We start from the raw sequence: 17083 nt of genomic DNA, 5'->3' as shown, positions 1-17083 counted from the left end.
TGGCTGGGCAGTGAGCTAAGGCACAGGTGGGGTGGCTGGGCAGTGAGCTAAGGCACAGGTGGCCTGGCTGGGCAGTGAGCTAAGGCACAGCTAGTGGGGGTGAGGGAGGGGGAGATGGAAGAGAGGAAGGGACGGACAGAATTCATAATTAAATTATACAATTAGTGACAGTGCTGCAGGACCCAGGGCAGTGCTTCTTGAAAGCAACCCTGAGCCCACTGGGATTTTACTGAGACTGCAGGTCCCAATGCTCTTCCACTAATGGCTCTAGTCTGGTGATCCAAAAACCTGCATTTTAGCAGTCACCCCACGAGAGTCCAGCACAGTAGGCATGCTTGTAAGCAATAATAAAACATTGTGCTGAGGCATGCATAGTACCTTACTTAAGGTTCATCCTTAAAATGGCAGATTCCTTAAAAATATAATTCTAATGTATTTTAAATATAGTCATATGTCACATTACTTTGAGAAGGGTCCCAAAACTAAACAGTAAAGACTCAAAAATATCGGGCTGGTGAGATGGCTCAGTGGGTAAGAGCACCCGACTGCTCTTCCAAAGGTCCGGAGTTCAAATCCCAGCAACCACATGGTGGCTTACAACCATCCGTAACAAGATCTGATGCCCTCTTCTGGAGTGTCTGAAGACAGCTACAGTGTACTTACATATAATAAATAAATAAATAAAATAAAATAAAATAAAAAAAAATTTAAAAAGAGACTCAAAAATATCATGTTTCCAAAGTGTTTTTCATCCATGGACTCCAAAGTCAGGATGTTCAAGGTACAAACAGGCCTGATAGAATCACTGCACAAGGCTAAAGCCACAACTGAGCAACCATGGAGGGAAAACACCCCAAAGAGAACCAGCTCTACATGCTAATAAGCCAACCATCACAGGAAAGCATGCAGCTTCAACAGAGCTGCTAATCCAAGGTCATTAGCTGCTAATGCTAAGGCAAGCCCAGTGTAGGAAGAGCAGTGCTATCTGAACACGTCAAAGCAGCTAGCCAGAGCTATGTGGAGAGAACGGAGTGCTGACACTCTGGGATTTATTACAACTGCCTCCTCCTCCTCAAGGCGGAGGGAAACCCCTTCTAAACAACAGGCTTAACTAATCAACGCTCAGTGTCTGAGTTCTAGCTCAGTCTCCACTACTCAAAATATTTTTCAAACTGCACAGGTGGGTCAAATGACTGCCCTGGTTTGTCTTGATTTTTGAAAGGAATGACTTTCATCACCTACATAAGGATTAAATTCAGAAAATGTCATGGAAACATGATCCCCAACAGGTGGTTTCCATTCTGGCAAGTATGAGCTCCTCTCCACCTACCAGAGGAAGGGCACTGCCCAGTCTGCATGATGTGGCTATCTCTACTTAACATCATGTCTGATGCTATGTGCATCAGCGGGGTCAGGACACCCTAGCTGCCCAGGACAAACACCTCTCCCTACCTCCAAAAGTGCTTTCTCTGACAGAACTGAAGACTGAAACAGAAGCACAAGTCATGACTCTCACTGTCTCGCCCTTGCTCCACTTAAATATATGAACTGTTAGCTAAACTCCACGGAAACAACACAAAGAACATCGAGGTCCCTGCTGTCCTCATCTCTTTATACTGCCTTCCATATTATGCACAGGACTGCTGAACTCAGAAAACAGACTTAGGCGCGGGCTGTGAGGTCAGAGGGGAGTGTGCAGAGTGCCCAGTGACTCCGAATTGCTAGCCACTTCCATGTACTATCCCAATATTCTAGAGCATTTTCAGAGGAGGCCACAACCATGCCGCTGCAGCCATCATACAACGGCGTTCACCCACCCCACCTCCCTTCACAGCAGCACTTGGTTATAAGAGATCCCGATCCGCCATCTGTCCATAGAGAGGCTGAGAAGCAAGCGCTTCACCTCAGCCAGACGCAGAGGACAGCAGCAGACCTGGGAAGAAGCTCGAGGAGAGGGCCGACAGTGTGGCGTCCTCTCGGCTTGCCACCAGGCTTCACTCGGGCACACTGAAATGCTCGCAACCTTCAGTCTCATGGCTACACTAATTCCTCTGTCAAGATGTATGGCCATGTCTTATAAGTCAAAAGTAATCAGAAAAGCCGTATAAGCGACACACTGTATTTTTCCTAAACTCCAAGGCAGAAGAAGAGCAGTGCCTGGTCTGTACCCATCCTACCGCATCCCTACAGGCCAAGTTGTGGAGGGAACGGACACTCACGGCTGCAGACACGATCTGTGCAGATATCCCCTTGAGAAGTGAATGTCGCATAACCGACCCGTGCAGCGAGAAAGAGTCTGGTAACTTCTTCTTCCTAAGAAGGAGAGAAACATTTAACAGATGGAAAGGGCTGAAAAGGCAGGATCCCCCAGCTCTAGAAGAAGAAAATACATTTAAAAAGTAGAAAGTAACACTGCATTGCTGTGATTAATGATTAATTATTAATCACTATATAGTTATTATTGTTAACAGATATTAAAAGATGTATAAAAGCCTAAAAGAGCGGCATTCCAATGTGCTCTAACCCAGCTTGAGGCTCAAGCAAGAAAAAGAGTGAACTAACATTGTCTCCCACTGCCTGCCTGACACAGAATCAGGCTCTCTTGTTCTCCAGGCAGCCCTCCTGCTGCTGAGTCTGCATCACCTGCTTACCTCAGGGCCTCTGTCCTCCTTCCTCTCCCCTAAGTGTGACAACTTGGAACACCTTCCCAACGCCCTCACCCACACTTGTCACTCGCTCTGTTGCTCCTGCTTATGGCTCCTTTCACTTCATCATCCTAAAGGGATCCTTAAACTTTTACCACACATTAGTGGGGCATTCCCATTCAGAGTAAAAGTGTGCTCTGCTGATTGAAGAACGAGGAAGTCCCAAGTCGTCCTACTAGGATCCCATAGCCTAGCAGGAGCTGATAGACAGCTCATAAAGACAAAAGCACAGAAATATGAATGCCACGCAAACGGAGAATGTATCCTGCTTATTGGAAGGTAATGAGGTGCAGCTACCAGGAAAGAGCTGTCCAATCCCCCGATGGATGACAATGTTAGGGCACAGTGTGGGGAAACGACCACAAGCAGGCACAGACTGGGCGGGCAGGGGTGAGCATGCTCACAGACAGGCTCCAAGTGGTAACGGTGCCAGGACTGATACCACGAAGGACTTCTGGCTATCAAGTACCAGTCATGTCCAACTCTTGAGCAGGAGTACCACGAACACAGTTCAACACAAAATCAGGAGATTGTTCAAGCCCTTATGAGATTATGTGGGTGTGATATTTTTTTTTCCAATTAAGTTGCATGGTTCTCAAGTGAGAACCTGTGACAATATCAAAAGGTCAGACACTCCTGATCGGCAGCAAGAGAACACCACGGCTTTTAAACAGGGATTTCAGGCCATCAAAGACATCAGTCTGTTCGCAAAGCACTAAGCTATGATGAGGAGGTAGGCACCCCCCGCAAGGATCCCTGTCCAAGATGGCAGCCTCAGGAATACAGTCCTGACACAAGGGAAATCTATGAGGAGGAGCACCGAGCACGTGGATTCAATAAAGCCGTTCACGCGGCGCTTCCTCCATGCCTCTCACGAAAGAACACTTCATGTTCTCATAAGAATCTGGAACATAAAAACAGCCCTAACTGAAGTTATTTAGAGTTTGAAGCCTTTCCCCCAACCTTTAATCATCTTTGAGAGTCTCCTCTGAAACTGCTCCAAGGAAAGGAAGAATTCTGGAGCTGACCTTGGAAAGTGGGTGCGGGGGAGTGCAGGGAACATGGGCGGCCAGGCAGCCAAGCTCCAAAGTGTGTGCCCCAACTAGGCTATGCCCCCTCCAACAGCTGATTAATTACACTGTAGCATGAAGACAGTTACTTCAAATAATGAAACTATACTGCATCATCATGAAGACGCTGGCTTTAAAAATTCATATTAGACTGTACCATAAAGACAGTGACTTTAAGTAACCATATACTTTAGCCATGCATAAGTATGATTTACAAGAATATTTACCTCTTTAGGTTGGCCCTATCGCCGCTGTCTGAGCTCGCCACAGATGAGGTATCATAAGAGTGAGAGTCGATGGTGTCGATGTTTAACAAGGTAGGATCCTCCAGAACAAAAGACTCATCTTCATCGTCAGTCTAAATTGAAAGAAGATACGATCATAAACTCAAGACTGCAAATACCCTGCACCACAGTGAGCCGGGCACTGCGGTCTCCCCACAGCACCCCAGGGCCTGCTTCTGCTCTTCCCTTCCCTTCCATACATTCTCATTCACAGAGAGGCATGGCGCCCGACTCCTAGAAGGAAATTTCAACTCCACATGGAGATCACTCTCTAAAGAGTTCATGAACTCCAGAGAGTTCTCTCACAGCAGGAAGAAGCAGAGCAGCCGTGCAGACCACTGTTAGCTGCAAATACCTTTATAACTCCAGCCCATGGGCTGCTTTACTGAGAGACTAACAAGCACTGCCTAATTAGAAGAAAGTAAATGTCACCTGGCTGCAAATGTCTGCCATGAAAACATGATAGATATACAGAAGAAAGGCGTTCTGGATGGGACACACATGTGCAGAAACCTTGATCTCATAGCATGGGTTTTACTGGGGGCAAAGGAAGTTGCCGAAAGAGGCTGGAGTCTATGAGCAGAAACAGAAGAAGGTCAGACAGAGGAGCTGGGGTCCAGGCTGTAAAAGGTGTTGTTTTCCATCATGTTGGAGGGCCTATGTCTGCCTTGCCTGCCACTGTATCTGCAGTAGCTATTACAAGGCATGGCATGTAACAGTACCCACGTATTTATTCACTAGAGTGCCTTCTACACTGGGTGGCCAGAAGCCTAGCAAAACTTTTAAGGAGCAGAGACAAGATGGGAACCCTGTTTTAGAAAGATAAATGGGGTCATATGCTGAATGAAGGGGACAGGGAGAGGCTATGGCAGAGGCAGTGTTAAAGACTAGGTGGAGGGATATTTGAATACCAAAGAAGAAAAGAGTGCAGCTGAGGAAAGCTGAGGCCAAGGGAGCCATGCAGAAAGAGACAGAACTACAATCAAGGCCCTTGGTAGCCTTTAAACGAGGGGGAGGAGCAGGGCAGGTATAAAGTGGCAGATGATTCCAGGGTGTCTGTCTTGAGGGGCATGGAGGAGGGGACACTCCTGATGGACAGCCCACAATCAGTAGATAAGAGAGATGAGGAGCTGGCTATGCAGTCGGCTCTGAATCAACGAAGACACTTTCGAGTCAGTGTTCCAGAGAAGTCAGTCATGCTCACTACTCCACTCTCATCTCACTGAGCTGCTGACCAGCAGAGAGTCCTAGGTCCTAGCCACTGCCCACTCTCAGTCAGCGGCCTCCATGCTACACTCTCTACTGGCCCTTCCCTACTGGTAACTCTCCTTGGTTCCCCTCTTCCTGTTATGTGGACTCTCAGGTCACGTTTCCTAGCTTCTCCTCAGCTCACCACTAACCTGCTAATCCCCAGGAATATTTGTAGCTCCCTTCTCCTGTTACTCAGACACTCCCTACTTAAGCAAGCTTCTTCATAACCACAGCTTTAAGTGCCATGTGGTTATGGCTCTGAAATCTATCTTCAACATCAACATAAAGGAGTCTATAATTTCACTACATTCCAGAATTCTCCACCACACATACGCTAAGAATGAGTTTGTACTTGGCAAGGAGACAGTTACTTGAGAGCTGAGAGAGACTGCCACGATTGCTGTAGGGAAAGGAAATGATTTGGAAATAAGAACTACAGGGTAAAGGTCATAATCAGGAGAGTCAATCAAAGCCTGGTTTGATTTTCTTAAGTAGCCTGGACACATAATTAAATAAAACAGATCACCTGAGAAAAACCAGGCTTACTGAATAACTGAAAGAAATGGAGAAGGAAATAAAAGGATTGAGGAAGCCAATGCTACACAGTAGAGATGTCGACTTTCCCCAAACTGTGTAAAACCCAGACGCTCTTATTAAGTTTAGCAGTGTGCTCAAGGGAAGCCCTGAACCTTGGATGGTGAAAATACAAAACTTAGACGTCACTCTCAATGGCAGCAGAGCTGGGACACCCCAACCACTGGCTATCAAGGCCTACATTTGTTTTGTTTATTTACTGATACGTGGTTTATTTAGATTTATGAGCATGTTGTATACGTGTGTGTGTGTGTGTGTGTGTGTGTGTGTGTGTGTGCTTGTCTGAGTATTTTATCTGCAGATCTGTGCAAGTGCATGAAGTATCTACAGAGACAAGAACACAGCATCAGATGCCTGGAAACTGGAGTTACAGACAATTGTGAGCCACAATGTGGGTGCTGGTAACCAAATCTGGGTCCTCTGAAGAGACACATGTTCAGAACGACTGAACCAACTCTCGAGGCCCACATTACTGACTTTTTTTTTTTTTTTATTTTTTTTGAGACAGGGTATCGAGTAGCCTAGGCTAACCTTGAGCTCCCTTATGCAGCTAAGGACATTGAACTCCTGATGGCTGCTCCTCTGCTCCATCTTCCCAAGTCCTCTCCTCCCCTTCTTTCCTACCTGCCTTCTTAGTATGTATCTGTGTGTCTGTGTATGTGTTTACCTGTGTGTATGTCTGTTTGTGTACATGTCTGTGTCTCTGTGTGTCTGTTTATATGTGTGTGTACCTGTGTATTTGTGTGTGTCTGTGTTTATGTGTCTGTGTGCATATACACGTATGTGTGTCTCTGTGTTTGTATGTCATCTGAGTCTATTGGTGTGTGTGTGTGTGTGTGTGTGTGTGCGTATGTATGTATGTGTCTGTATGTCATCTGAGTCTGTGTGTGTGTGTGTGTATGTATGTATGTCTGTGTCTGTATGTCATCTGAGTCTGTGTGTGTGTGTGTATGTATGTGTGTCTCTGTGTTACTGGTGATGAATTCCAGGGCCTCACATGCTAGGCACATGTTCTACTACTAAGCTACATTGCCAGATTTAAGATCTAAAGTTCTAGTCTTAGAATGTGACACTGGGGCAGTCAGACAGAGGAATTAAATCAACTCTCAAATAGATGATCCTCTGAGCTATAGCAAAGGTGACATAACAACCAACAATATTCTCTCCAGCAAATGGTATCAGATCATACCTCATACTGATACAAACAGAAAAAAAAATCCAGATGAATCACAGATCTAAATGTGAAAGGGAAAACAATACAGATTTTGGAACAAACACGATAATATTATCATGGCCTCAGAATGGCTACATTTTCTGAAACACAGGAAACACAAATAATGTGAGCCACAATGGGAAAGTTTGGAAAGCTAAACTCTGATAATAGCTCCTCAGTATCAAATGGAAACACTAGTGGTGTAAAAAGCAGCAGAGTGAAAGAAGACAAGTGTTGTGTGTTACATGTGATACAAAGATGCCCACAAATCACTTTTAGAAAGATATTCAAATAGCCAAAACCCACTTCGAGGCATCCAATGTCAGCAATCTTCAGAGAAATTAAAATTAAAATCACTATGCACCTTTTATTAAGTATAAAAGACCAAAGAGGGGCACACAAATTCAACAGTTAACAGGCACATAAAAAAAACAGACCTCTGGTACACTTCTCCTAAAGAATATACTAAAAGAACACTTTGACAGCCTGTGGCAGTGTTCTTAAAAGCCAAGTTATGCATGATCGATTACCAATTCTAAAGGGCATGCACAAGAAAAATGTGAGAATGTAGCTGTGTGAACACAAGACATGATAAAATTGTCCTCAGCTGTAACCACATGAATGTCTATCAACAGGAGGATGAACAGATGAGACAAAGAAAGAGCCGTGGTGAAGGGTAAACTGTTACAGTAAGACATGACAAAACCTCAGAACACTGTACTAGAGAAAAGTCAGTGACACAGGTATGTGTGCCTCGCACATATATGTACATACACATACAAAGAGTACACTATCCTGTATGTAAGATTAGGGATGCAAACCAGTTCGTGCAGGTAGAAGCTAGAATCACAGTTATTCTAGGCCTTGGTGCTGAAGCCCAAGAGGAGTTTCTGGGACAGGCTGTGCACTCTACTGCACAGGCTGCTCTGTTGGTAAGGTGCCTCCACGATGCACATTTACGATTCGTTCACCGTGCCGTGCACACCACAAGATGTTCACAAGATATTCCTAGCTACTCAACAGCAGAACTGAAGCGAATCCAACATTACTCTGAGATTATGAAAGGCCAAGAGACAAGGTCATGGCAAGGTCAAAGAAAAAGTTTATTGGAAGAAAGGGACCAGAAGAAAAAGGTTGTGTTAGAGAATGTAACTTCCAACCTAAGACCCGAGAGGCAGTGATTTCAAGGCCTGGCAATGTATCCTTTCATGTGCTGAGTCTTGAGTTCACAGTGTCTCACAAGTTACTATCTTTACACTTTAAAAACACCGTAGGTCCATTTTTGGCCAACCTCCCTCAGGTTGATATAATGAACATTTTAGAATATGTACATATAAATATTCTAGAGAAAGAGCTTATTTACCCTGTTGCCATTTTTGATTCATTAGTAATTTTCTTTAATAACTCCTGATAGTTTTTGTTGGTCTTCAGACCCAGGACAAGGGGTCGAGGTCCATGTTAAACATGCCAAAGTGGACCTGGCCTCCAGGTTCTCCCAACATCCCTCAGTCCCTACAGGGCATGGCTGGAATACCCTGCCCTCTGCCCTGAACTTTCCTGCCAAGGGGATGGAAGCTCTTTCCTATATAATCCAAACATTGTGGTCTCTCCCCCAACTGCATTTTCTCTCTACTTGAATACACACACTCTTTTTTTTTCTTTTTTTTTTTTTTTTTTTTTTTTTTTTGGTTTTCCCAGACAGGGTTTCTCTGTATAGCCCTGACTGTCCTGGAATTCATTCTGTAGACCAGGCTGGCCTCGAACTGAGAAATCCTCCTGCCTCTGCCTCCTGAGTACTGGGATTAAAGGCGTTTGTACACAGTCTTTCTCTTCCTCTATCCCATCCCTGCTGTCTCCCTCCTCATGGAGATTTCCCTGGCCTTTTGGGACCCACCCATGAGTAGCAGCTTCCCTTTATATACTTTAATTCAGCTTGAATTAGCTCATTTCATTGGTGGAGAATAACTTATCAGTCTTCACAATTATTTTATTACTTTTCTTTCTCTTATTTACCTCCTATCTCCCTAAACCTGCCCATTTGTCAAGTCCCATTTGTCTCTCAAGGACAGAGGCTGTCATATGGCACTATTTAATGCCACCATCTACCACAGAGACCTAATACTGTAGGCACCAAATTATACTCAAGATGGTAACTATAGGATAAAAGGTCTGAGCTCACTTCCAGGTTTTGAAAACCCACCAATCCCTGGGCTCACCCTAAGCTCAGGACTTGATATCTCACCAATCCTCACTCTGGAATTCACTATCATGGAAAACTCTCCTCCCCAGCCTCCAGGAACCCTATATAAAGCCTGCCTTCTGCTCAGCTGCTTCGCACCAGAGCAGAGACTCCCTTCCAGTGAGTCTCGAGTGAGGTTTGTTGTGCGGTATGACTTCGTGGAATTCCTTGGCTCCTGACTGCCAGGATACCTTTCCTTCAGAGTTGCAACACTGGCATTGGGGAAACTTTCTCCCTCAGAGCCATAACACTCACAATAACTGCATTCCCTTCTTAGTGAGTTACATCAACAGCAGAATTCACTGTTCCCCGGGGACAAGAAAGTTGTTCTGGGATAGTTTGCTTGCATGATGAATGACAGTCTCACTCTTAGAAATTTTTTTTTAATTTATTATCTTTAGATTATTAAAATGAAGATAAAATTAGATTTATTTATTTTTCTATTATGTAAGTGAGTGTTCTGACCTCATGTATGAATGCACACCATGTGTGTGCCTGGTGTCTAAGGAGGTAGGAAGAGGACATCAGAGTCCTTGGCACTGCAGTTAAGGATGGTTGTGAGACACCATGTAGGTACTGAGAATTGAACCCAAGTCCTCTGCAGAGCAACAAGTGTTCTTGACTGCTGAGATGGCTCTCCAGCCCCACAGAAGCATTGTTGCTATTGACAACGTTTGTGTAAAGACATGCAAATAAGGCCATTAAGATCCAATTCTGGGCTGGTGAGATGGCTCAGCGGGTAAGAGCACCCGACTGCTCTTCCAAAGGTGCAGAGTTCAAATCCCAGCAACCACATGGTGGCTCACAACCATCCTTAACAAGATCTGACGCCCTCTTCTGGAGTGTTTGAAGACAGCTACAATGTACTTATATATAATAAATAAATAAATCTTCAAAAAAAAACAAAACAAAACAAAACAAAACAAAAAAAAAAGATCCAATTCTATTCTAAGTATGATGGCTCCAACAACAACAAAAAAAAAAACGCAATTATGTTAACCAAACTAGCTGAAATTCGTGAATGTCCTTCCCTCTAAAGGATTTTGTGTTAGAAATTAATAATTATAAATACATTCATAAAAATAGTAAATAAATTAATAACATTTCACTGCAAAAGGTTTGTTCAGAGCACAAGGATATCTATGTAAAAACTTAAAATGTGTAGAGAGATGGCTCAGAGGTTAAGAGCACTGACTGCTCTTACAGAGGTCCTGAGTTCAATTCCCAGCAACCACATGGTGGCTCACAACCGTCTGTAATGAGATAAGGTGTCCTCTTCTTCTGGCATGCAGGTAGAAAACTGTATACATACTAGAAATAAAAAAATAATACTGAAAATGTTTTAAGTCTTAGCAAAGATCATACAAAACACTTTTGAAGTCAAATATAATCGAAGTAATTGTAACACCAAACTGATTTAAAAAAGAAAAAGTCAAGGAGCTAACTCAGTGATAGAGTGGTTGCCCAGATTATACAAGACCCTGGGTTCAATCCACAGCACCACAAAAAATAAGCTAGAAAGGTAGCTGACCATGAGCCTGAAGAGCAAACCACCGAGCAACTCTCCTCCAAGGCCTCTACTTCAGTTCCTGCCTTGAGTTCCAAGCTGAAGTAAACCCTTTCCTCCCAAGTGGTTTTTGGTTATGGTGTTTATCAAAGCAACAGAAACCTAACTAGGTGTACTGGCTGGTTTTGTGTGTCAACCTGACACAAGCTGGAGTTATCACAGAGAAAGGAGCTTCAGTTGGGGAAATTCCTCCACGAGATCCAGCTGTGGGGCATTTTCTCAATTAGTGATCAAGGGGAAAGGGCCCCTTGTGGATGGGACCATCCCTGGGCTGGTAGTCTTGGATTCTATAAGAGAGCAGGCTGAGCAAGCCAGGGGAAGCAAGCCAGTAAGTAACATCCCTCCATGGCTTCTGCATCAGCTCCTGCTTCCTGACCTGCTTGAGTTCCAGTCCTGACTTCCTTTGGTGATGAACAGCAACATGGAAATGTAAGCTGAATAAATCCTTTCCTCCCCAACTTGCTTCTTGGTCATGATGTTTGTGCAGGAATAGAAACCCTGACTAAGGCACTAGGACACCCGCCTCTCAGTCCCAAGGATAGATGGAGGAGCATAAGCCAGCCTCCCTGGGCACTCACGAGAGGTAGGAGGAGGCACCATAGCCCACAGCAGTGTCCAGGGTAAGGAGGTGAAATGGTTATGAATTACAGAACATTAAATAAGATAGTATCCCCTTCCACACCAGTGTACCCGACATTTCTCCTTTGACACAAGCAACTGGATCTTTTCATGTTGTATCAGACCTTACTTTTGCTTGTTTGTTTGTTTTGTTTTGTTTTTAGTACCCACTTAACAGCCAGAATCCCAAAACCAACTGGCACTTGCTTGGAAGAGACAATGGTAAGCCATCAGAGATCTGCCTACCCTCTGTGAAAAGTTTCATTGCCTAAATGGTAAGTCTTAAAAGATCCAAAAAAGCATCTCAAAAAATTGTTTAAAAAAATGAAGAAAACCCAAAAGGTATGGGGAGTAGCTGGCGTCCTGTGGAGGGTTCACATGAGCACAGTGTCAAGGACCCCATGCCCAGGCCCTAGGGAGTCGCAAAGCCTGCCTTCCTTCCCCAGGTCCTTGTGGATGTTGACAGTCCATGCAGAAAACGTACCCCTCAGCTTCCTCCTCCTGGATCTTTGCAGCCTGAGACTGCTCCCCTCCAGAGACCCAACCAGGATCAGCTACACCTGCCTCTTTTCAGCTATGTCTAATGAAGCTGCCTCTTCAATCCAGGTGCATGAAATAAACACGCTGTGTTTTGGCTGTTGCCAGTGCATCTCCATCAGGGCACACTGTGCACCCAATCCCAGCTTTTCTGTTTGTGCGTCTGTTGTTTCTACATTCACCATCACCCCAGTTAGGTCAACCCCTAAAGCTGTACAAGGTCACTGGGAAAAGACTTGCCATGGGTAGATTAACTCCCTACAAACTGTTGGCCAAAGAAACCCTTGACATCCCCACAAGCCATAATGGCCAGTGCTTTTGGTGGCACTAGATTGAAGACTACTGCTGGAGATATGCATGTTCTGGGAAGGGATTATAGCCAACCTGAGCATGGCAAGCAAGGCTCTGACAGGCCTTGCCCTTCACCCATTCCCTCTGCCTTGATAAAAACCGTTAGATTACTAAAGCCAGCTACCAAGGTCTATTCCCTTACCTGGCCACTTCGTCCTCCTGAGGCTGACTACCAAGGTCTAGCTATCAAAGTCCAGCAATCAAAAGCCCCCAATTAAATTAAACACCTCACCCTAACATGGAGTTTCCCCTTTTCCCTTTACAATCTGCCTTTTGCCTATAGGTTATTTTTGTCCCTCTCTATCCAGTGGCAGTCCTTTGTCCTCGTCTGGAAGAAGAACCTCTTCCCTCTCTCCCTTGTTCCCCTCCCTTCTCCCTCATGTTCTATCCCCTGGCTTTGTCTCTTATTCCCTGCCTTTGTCCTTCTAGAGCAAAATACTCTGTGCCAAGAACTTGGTCTTGGAGGTCCTGAACAGATACTGGTCTCTGCACTCTGGTTTTAACATGTGGAGAAATCAAGCAGGGCCGGTGCTGGGGGCTCCTCCTTGCTGTCTGCTTTTGTAGCACCAGAAGGTGCTATCCAGGCTGCTGCTAACTGTCACTAACTGTCACCAACAGGCCTTGCTAGCTAGGAACTGTGTGCTCCACTACCAATAAAGATGGTACTTCTTGAAAGATGTACACTGGTACACTAATGGTACGGCTGCTACGGACACAACCAAGTGTTCAGTGAGTGAGTTTAAAGGCCTCTCTGCAGAAGGAAAATTGTGTTTTGTACCATTTTCCTGAGGAAATGACAAAGGCCAGGGCAGGTTACTGTGATTACGTTGTCAAATGGGTATGACATGCCTAATAACTGCCTTCTAAACACTGTGTCTAACGTCTGTTATGGAGAAAGGTTATTTGCTGTGGGATGTGGTTACACACAGTGACTCATAATAATCAAACTGCTGAAATTCAGTAACCACTGCTGTGGTGTGATGACCCACTCTCAGGTGTACTCCTGTACATATCAGCCCTTCACAGCTCAGGTAATGTAGTGGAAGAGAAGGCAAAAAGCTTGAAGGAGCCACAGTACAGGAATGGAGCGCTGGAAACAGCTTTCACCTCGGGAGCTCTCACAACTGTGCCATTGCCATCACAAGCAGAGATAACCCTGGCTCTGCAGGTATAGAGCAGAAATGGAGAGAGGGTCACCACTGTCTCACTTATAGGAGAGTTTATAAAGGGCCTTATATTTTCAGAGGGTTAGAGTCCATGATCATACTGGAAGGCAGAACCACAGCTTCTGAAATCTCAAAGCTCACCCCCAGTAACACACCTACTCCAACAAGGCCACACCCCCTAATCCTTCCCAAATAGTTTCACCAACTAAGGACCAAGCATTCAAATATGGCCTATGGGGGCCATTCTCATTCAAACCACCACACCTGGGATTCCGCCTACACTGGCCTCTTGTCTCACTGGTACATGTAGTTTGGAAAGGTCCAAGAGTTTATAGGAAGAAGAAAATCAGATGTGATGGCTATTCTTCATTGTCAACTTGACTACATCTGGAATTAACTAAACCCAAGCAGCTGAGTACACCTGTGAGGGATTTTTTTTTCTTAACTAAGTCATTTGAAGTGAGAAGACCCATTTTTTGATCCAGATCTTTTGAGGAGGGATGATCCAACTTTAGTCTGGGCCACACCCTTTTGGTGGCAGCCTATATAAAAGACATGGAAGGAGGAGGCTTACTCTTTGCCTGCTTGTTCTTAGACTCTTGATGGCAAGTCCATCCCTTCACTACTTCTTCGAGAGTTTGGCATATACTGAAGACCAGGTGAGACAGCCAGCCTTGTGGACTAAACATCTACTGGATTCTTGAACTTTCAGTTGGTAGTCAGCTACTGTTGAACTACCTGGACACAGCCATTCTAATATACTATATATTTCATTTTAATATATGCCACATATCGTGTGTGTGTGTGTGTGTGTGTGTGTGTGTGTTTCTATAATTTCTGTTTCTCTAGATAGAACTCTGACTAACTTTCATGATGGATGAAAGCTGGGGTGGGAATTTCTATTGACTATATTTGAGTCATGTATTCTCTTCAAAGTAAGCCAAATAAACTTACTGGCTCGCCAAGTTGGACTTGCATAGAATCTTTTCTTGGTCTATCACTTGTACCTTATCTCAGGTGAACTCACATTTGCTCATGGACCCCCACCCCCATCCAGAAAAGTAACAGAACAGCTGGGCAAAGGGCAAAAGATGAACAAGACATCGATTACTGCTGGCCAGCAGAGCTTCCTGCCATGATGAAGACACTGTGTCTTTGCTGACCACTACAGTAGCCACTTGCCACACATGGCTACTGAGCTCCTGAAACAGGGCTTGTACAACTGAGAAACTGAAGTATTAGGGAACTATGATTAACATAAGTTTTAAGTTGACACCTATAACTAGTGGCTACCATACTGGACAGTATACATCCAAATACACACACTGCAACTAACCCAAAATGTATGAAAACTCAATGTCACAAATTGGCAGTGAGCAGTAACATTGACTTACCTCATTAAGAATGCTTTCCAGAGTTGGAGGGGTATCCACCTGAGGAATATCAAACTCCTTGTCATCAATCTAATTAAAGAAATTAAAGTTCACATGAGGTTTCTTCTTATAACAGTGAAATATTTAAATGACTAAGAACCTCTGTCAAAGGGCAAACTTACTGCTAACTGGAACATAGGTTCAACTCAGTAATTCCTGTCCCCATGCTCAGTGACACACAAGGCCAGGAACACCCTGTCTGACAGACCTAGACCTTTCTAGAAATTTGCAGGACTTCTGTACCTCCTGTCTTAGGATGACAAAACACCACATCTCATGCCAGACCCTCTTTTCCTAACTTTATAGACTTGAGACTTAATTGACATGCCAAAGCATGTCACAGAATTTCATGGTAAAGAATGACTCTCATAGTCACAGAAACCATTGATATTCAATCAAGAAAGAAAGCAAGTGAGGCGTAAGGTAGAAACTCTAATACTCCAATCATCTGAGTGGCCTAGAGAAGGCATTCCACCCAGCTGCACACCAGTGTCTTCATCTATAAAGTGGATTACCAGTATAAACTCCAGGACACCAGAGTACCCCTTAAACGGTAACAGACTGATGGGACCTTGTAAAACCGTACCGCCTCCCAACAACCAGGCATGCAAAAATGAGTATGTGGGTCACAAAGCACACTACCCCAAGTTTGGTAAAAAATCATCCACTTGAAGAAAGTTAAACTTTTACCAGATCATTTTTGAACTCCAGCTCCTTATCCAGATCTATGCAAGAGAATTTTGAAAGGGAAGTTTCCAAATTAAAAGGCTTGTTCAACTCTTCTTCCACAGTCCTGGCGCATGGGTTCTGTTCCAAACTCTCCTGGTCTGGTTCATCTTCCATATTTGCTTTCAATAGCTGAAGTCAACCAATCTGAACAACTGTTTCTTGTTTTTGGCCTTGGATTGCAGAGATCCAAACGATGATCTCTTTGGTAGGGAGGCAGGTGTTACCTAGACATCTTCTTCTCAGCTGGACATTTCAGAGACACTCTTGATGAGATTCCACTTGGTCATCTGTTTGCAGGCAGAAAGAAAGGGGGCGGAGGGTAGGATGTGGCTGAAGGGTTCCTACAAGAATACAGAGGGGAAAATTTAGCTCAGACTTGGAGAGGTATGAGCCTGGAAGTTCCACCTAAGTCAAGAGACGAGTAAAAAGGGCATGAAACAAGGTGGGTCCAAGACAGCATCCAAGCAGATTTATATACCTGCAGCCAGAGGACAAACTGGTGCCGAAGCTTCTAGTTAACCTGTCCTCCTCTTCTGGGACCTCAGGGCTGCTCTCCAGCTCCCCGACAGGAAGCACAAAGACTGGCTTGGTTGTCATCAACTTTGAACAGTTAAGTGTATATGCCCAGGACAGACACTAAGTTATTTAACACCACACTGGCAAACCCATGAGCTGATTTACAAGGTGGAGTCAAAAGAGACCCCAGGATAAAATAGTTACACAAAACCAGTCACAGAAAAACATGGCTATCTTTAGGAAAGAACAAAATACTCAAGTAATCTAGAAATGTATACATTTTTCTGTGCATTTCACAGCTCAAAATAAGACCTTGTATTATACATTTAAAAAAAAAGATAAACTGGTAAGCCTGAAAAATGTTCATTCTAGAAAATTAAAACTATATTTTTTACAAGCACTAAACATTTAATGTTAGCTGGGCAGTGGTGGCACATGCCTTTAATCCCAGCACTTTAGACTTGGAGGCAGGCAGTTCTCTAAATTCAAGGCTAAACTGGACTACAGAGTGAGTTCCAGGACAGCCAGAGCTACAACAGAGAAACCCTGTCTTGTAAAAACAAAAACAACAAAAAGGCTCATGTTTAAATTTTATTTTGAATGTCTTTATACTGTGTTTCAATTAGATCAAAATTTTCAACCTACTTGCTTTTGTCTTGTAAACGTGAACAAAAGAACAATCCACAGTAGTAACAACAAAGCAAAGCATCCTGTTGTTCTCTAAGGTGTTCACCACTGTAGGACTTCCTTCCTACACCCAGTAGATACACTGTTTCACTTAGACCTCCTTCCTACACCCAGTAGATACAC

The 17083-nt window shown here is 44.2% G+C and overlaps 1 protein-coding gene across 5 annotated transcripts in view; it reads right to left on the bottom strand.

Moving 5' to 3' along the window:
* Vps8 (VPS8 subunit of CORVET complex) overlaps window positions 1-17083 on the bottom strand; it is a 216139-nt gene that overhangs the window by 186688 nt on the left and 12368 nt on the right. For all 5 annotated transcript variants that reach the window (XM_029544439.1, XM_021209011.1, XM_029544437.1 and 2 more), the window contains exons 2-5: window positions 15719-16098; window positions 14990-15058; window positions 4003-4133; window positions 2220-2313 (exon numbers count right to left, since the gene is read on the bottom strand). In XM_029544439.1, coding sequence (XP_029400299.1) covers window positions 2220-2313; window positions 4003-4133; window positions 14990-15058; window positions 15719-15871 — 447 coding nt within the window. In that variant the 5' untranslated portion in view covers window positions 15872-16098. The remainder of the gene's footprint in view (window positions 1-2219; window positions 2314-4002; window positions 4134-14989; window positions 15059-15718; window positions 16099-17083) is intronic.

Source organism: Mus pahari, chromosome 12, assembly GCF_900095145.1.
Source record: "Mus pahari chromosome 12, PAHARI_EIJ_v1.1, whole genome shotgun sequence".
Lineage (NCBI taxonomy): Eukaryota > Metazoa > Chordata > Mammalia > Rodentia > Muridae > Mus > Mus pahari.
Note: the sequence above shows the minus strand (reverse complement) of the source record. Positions and strands in the feature narration are given on the sequence as shown.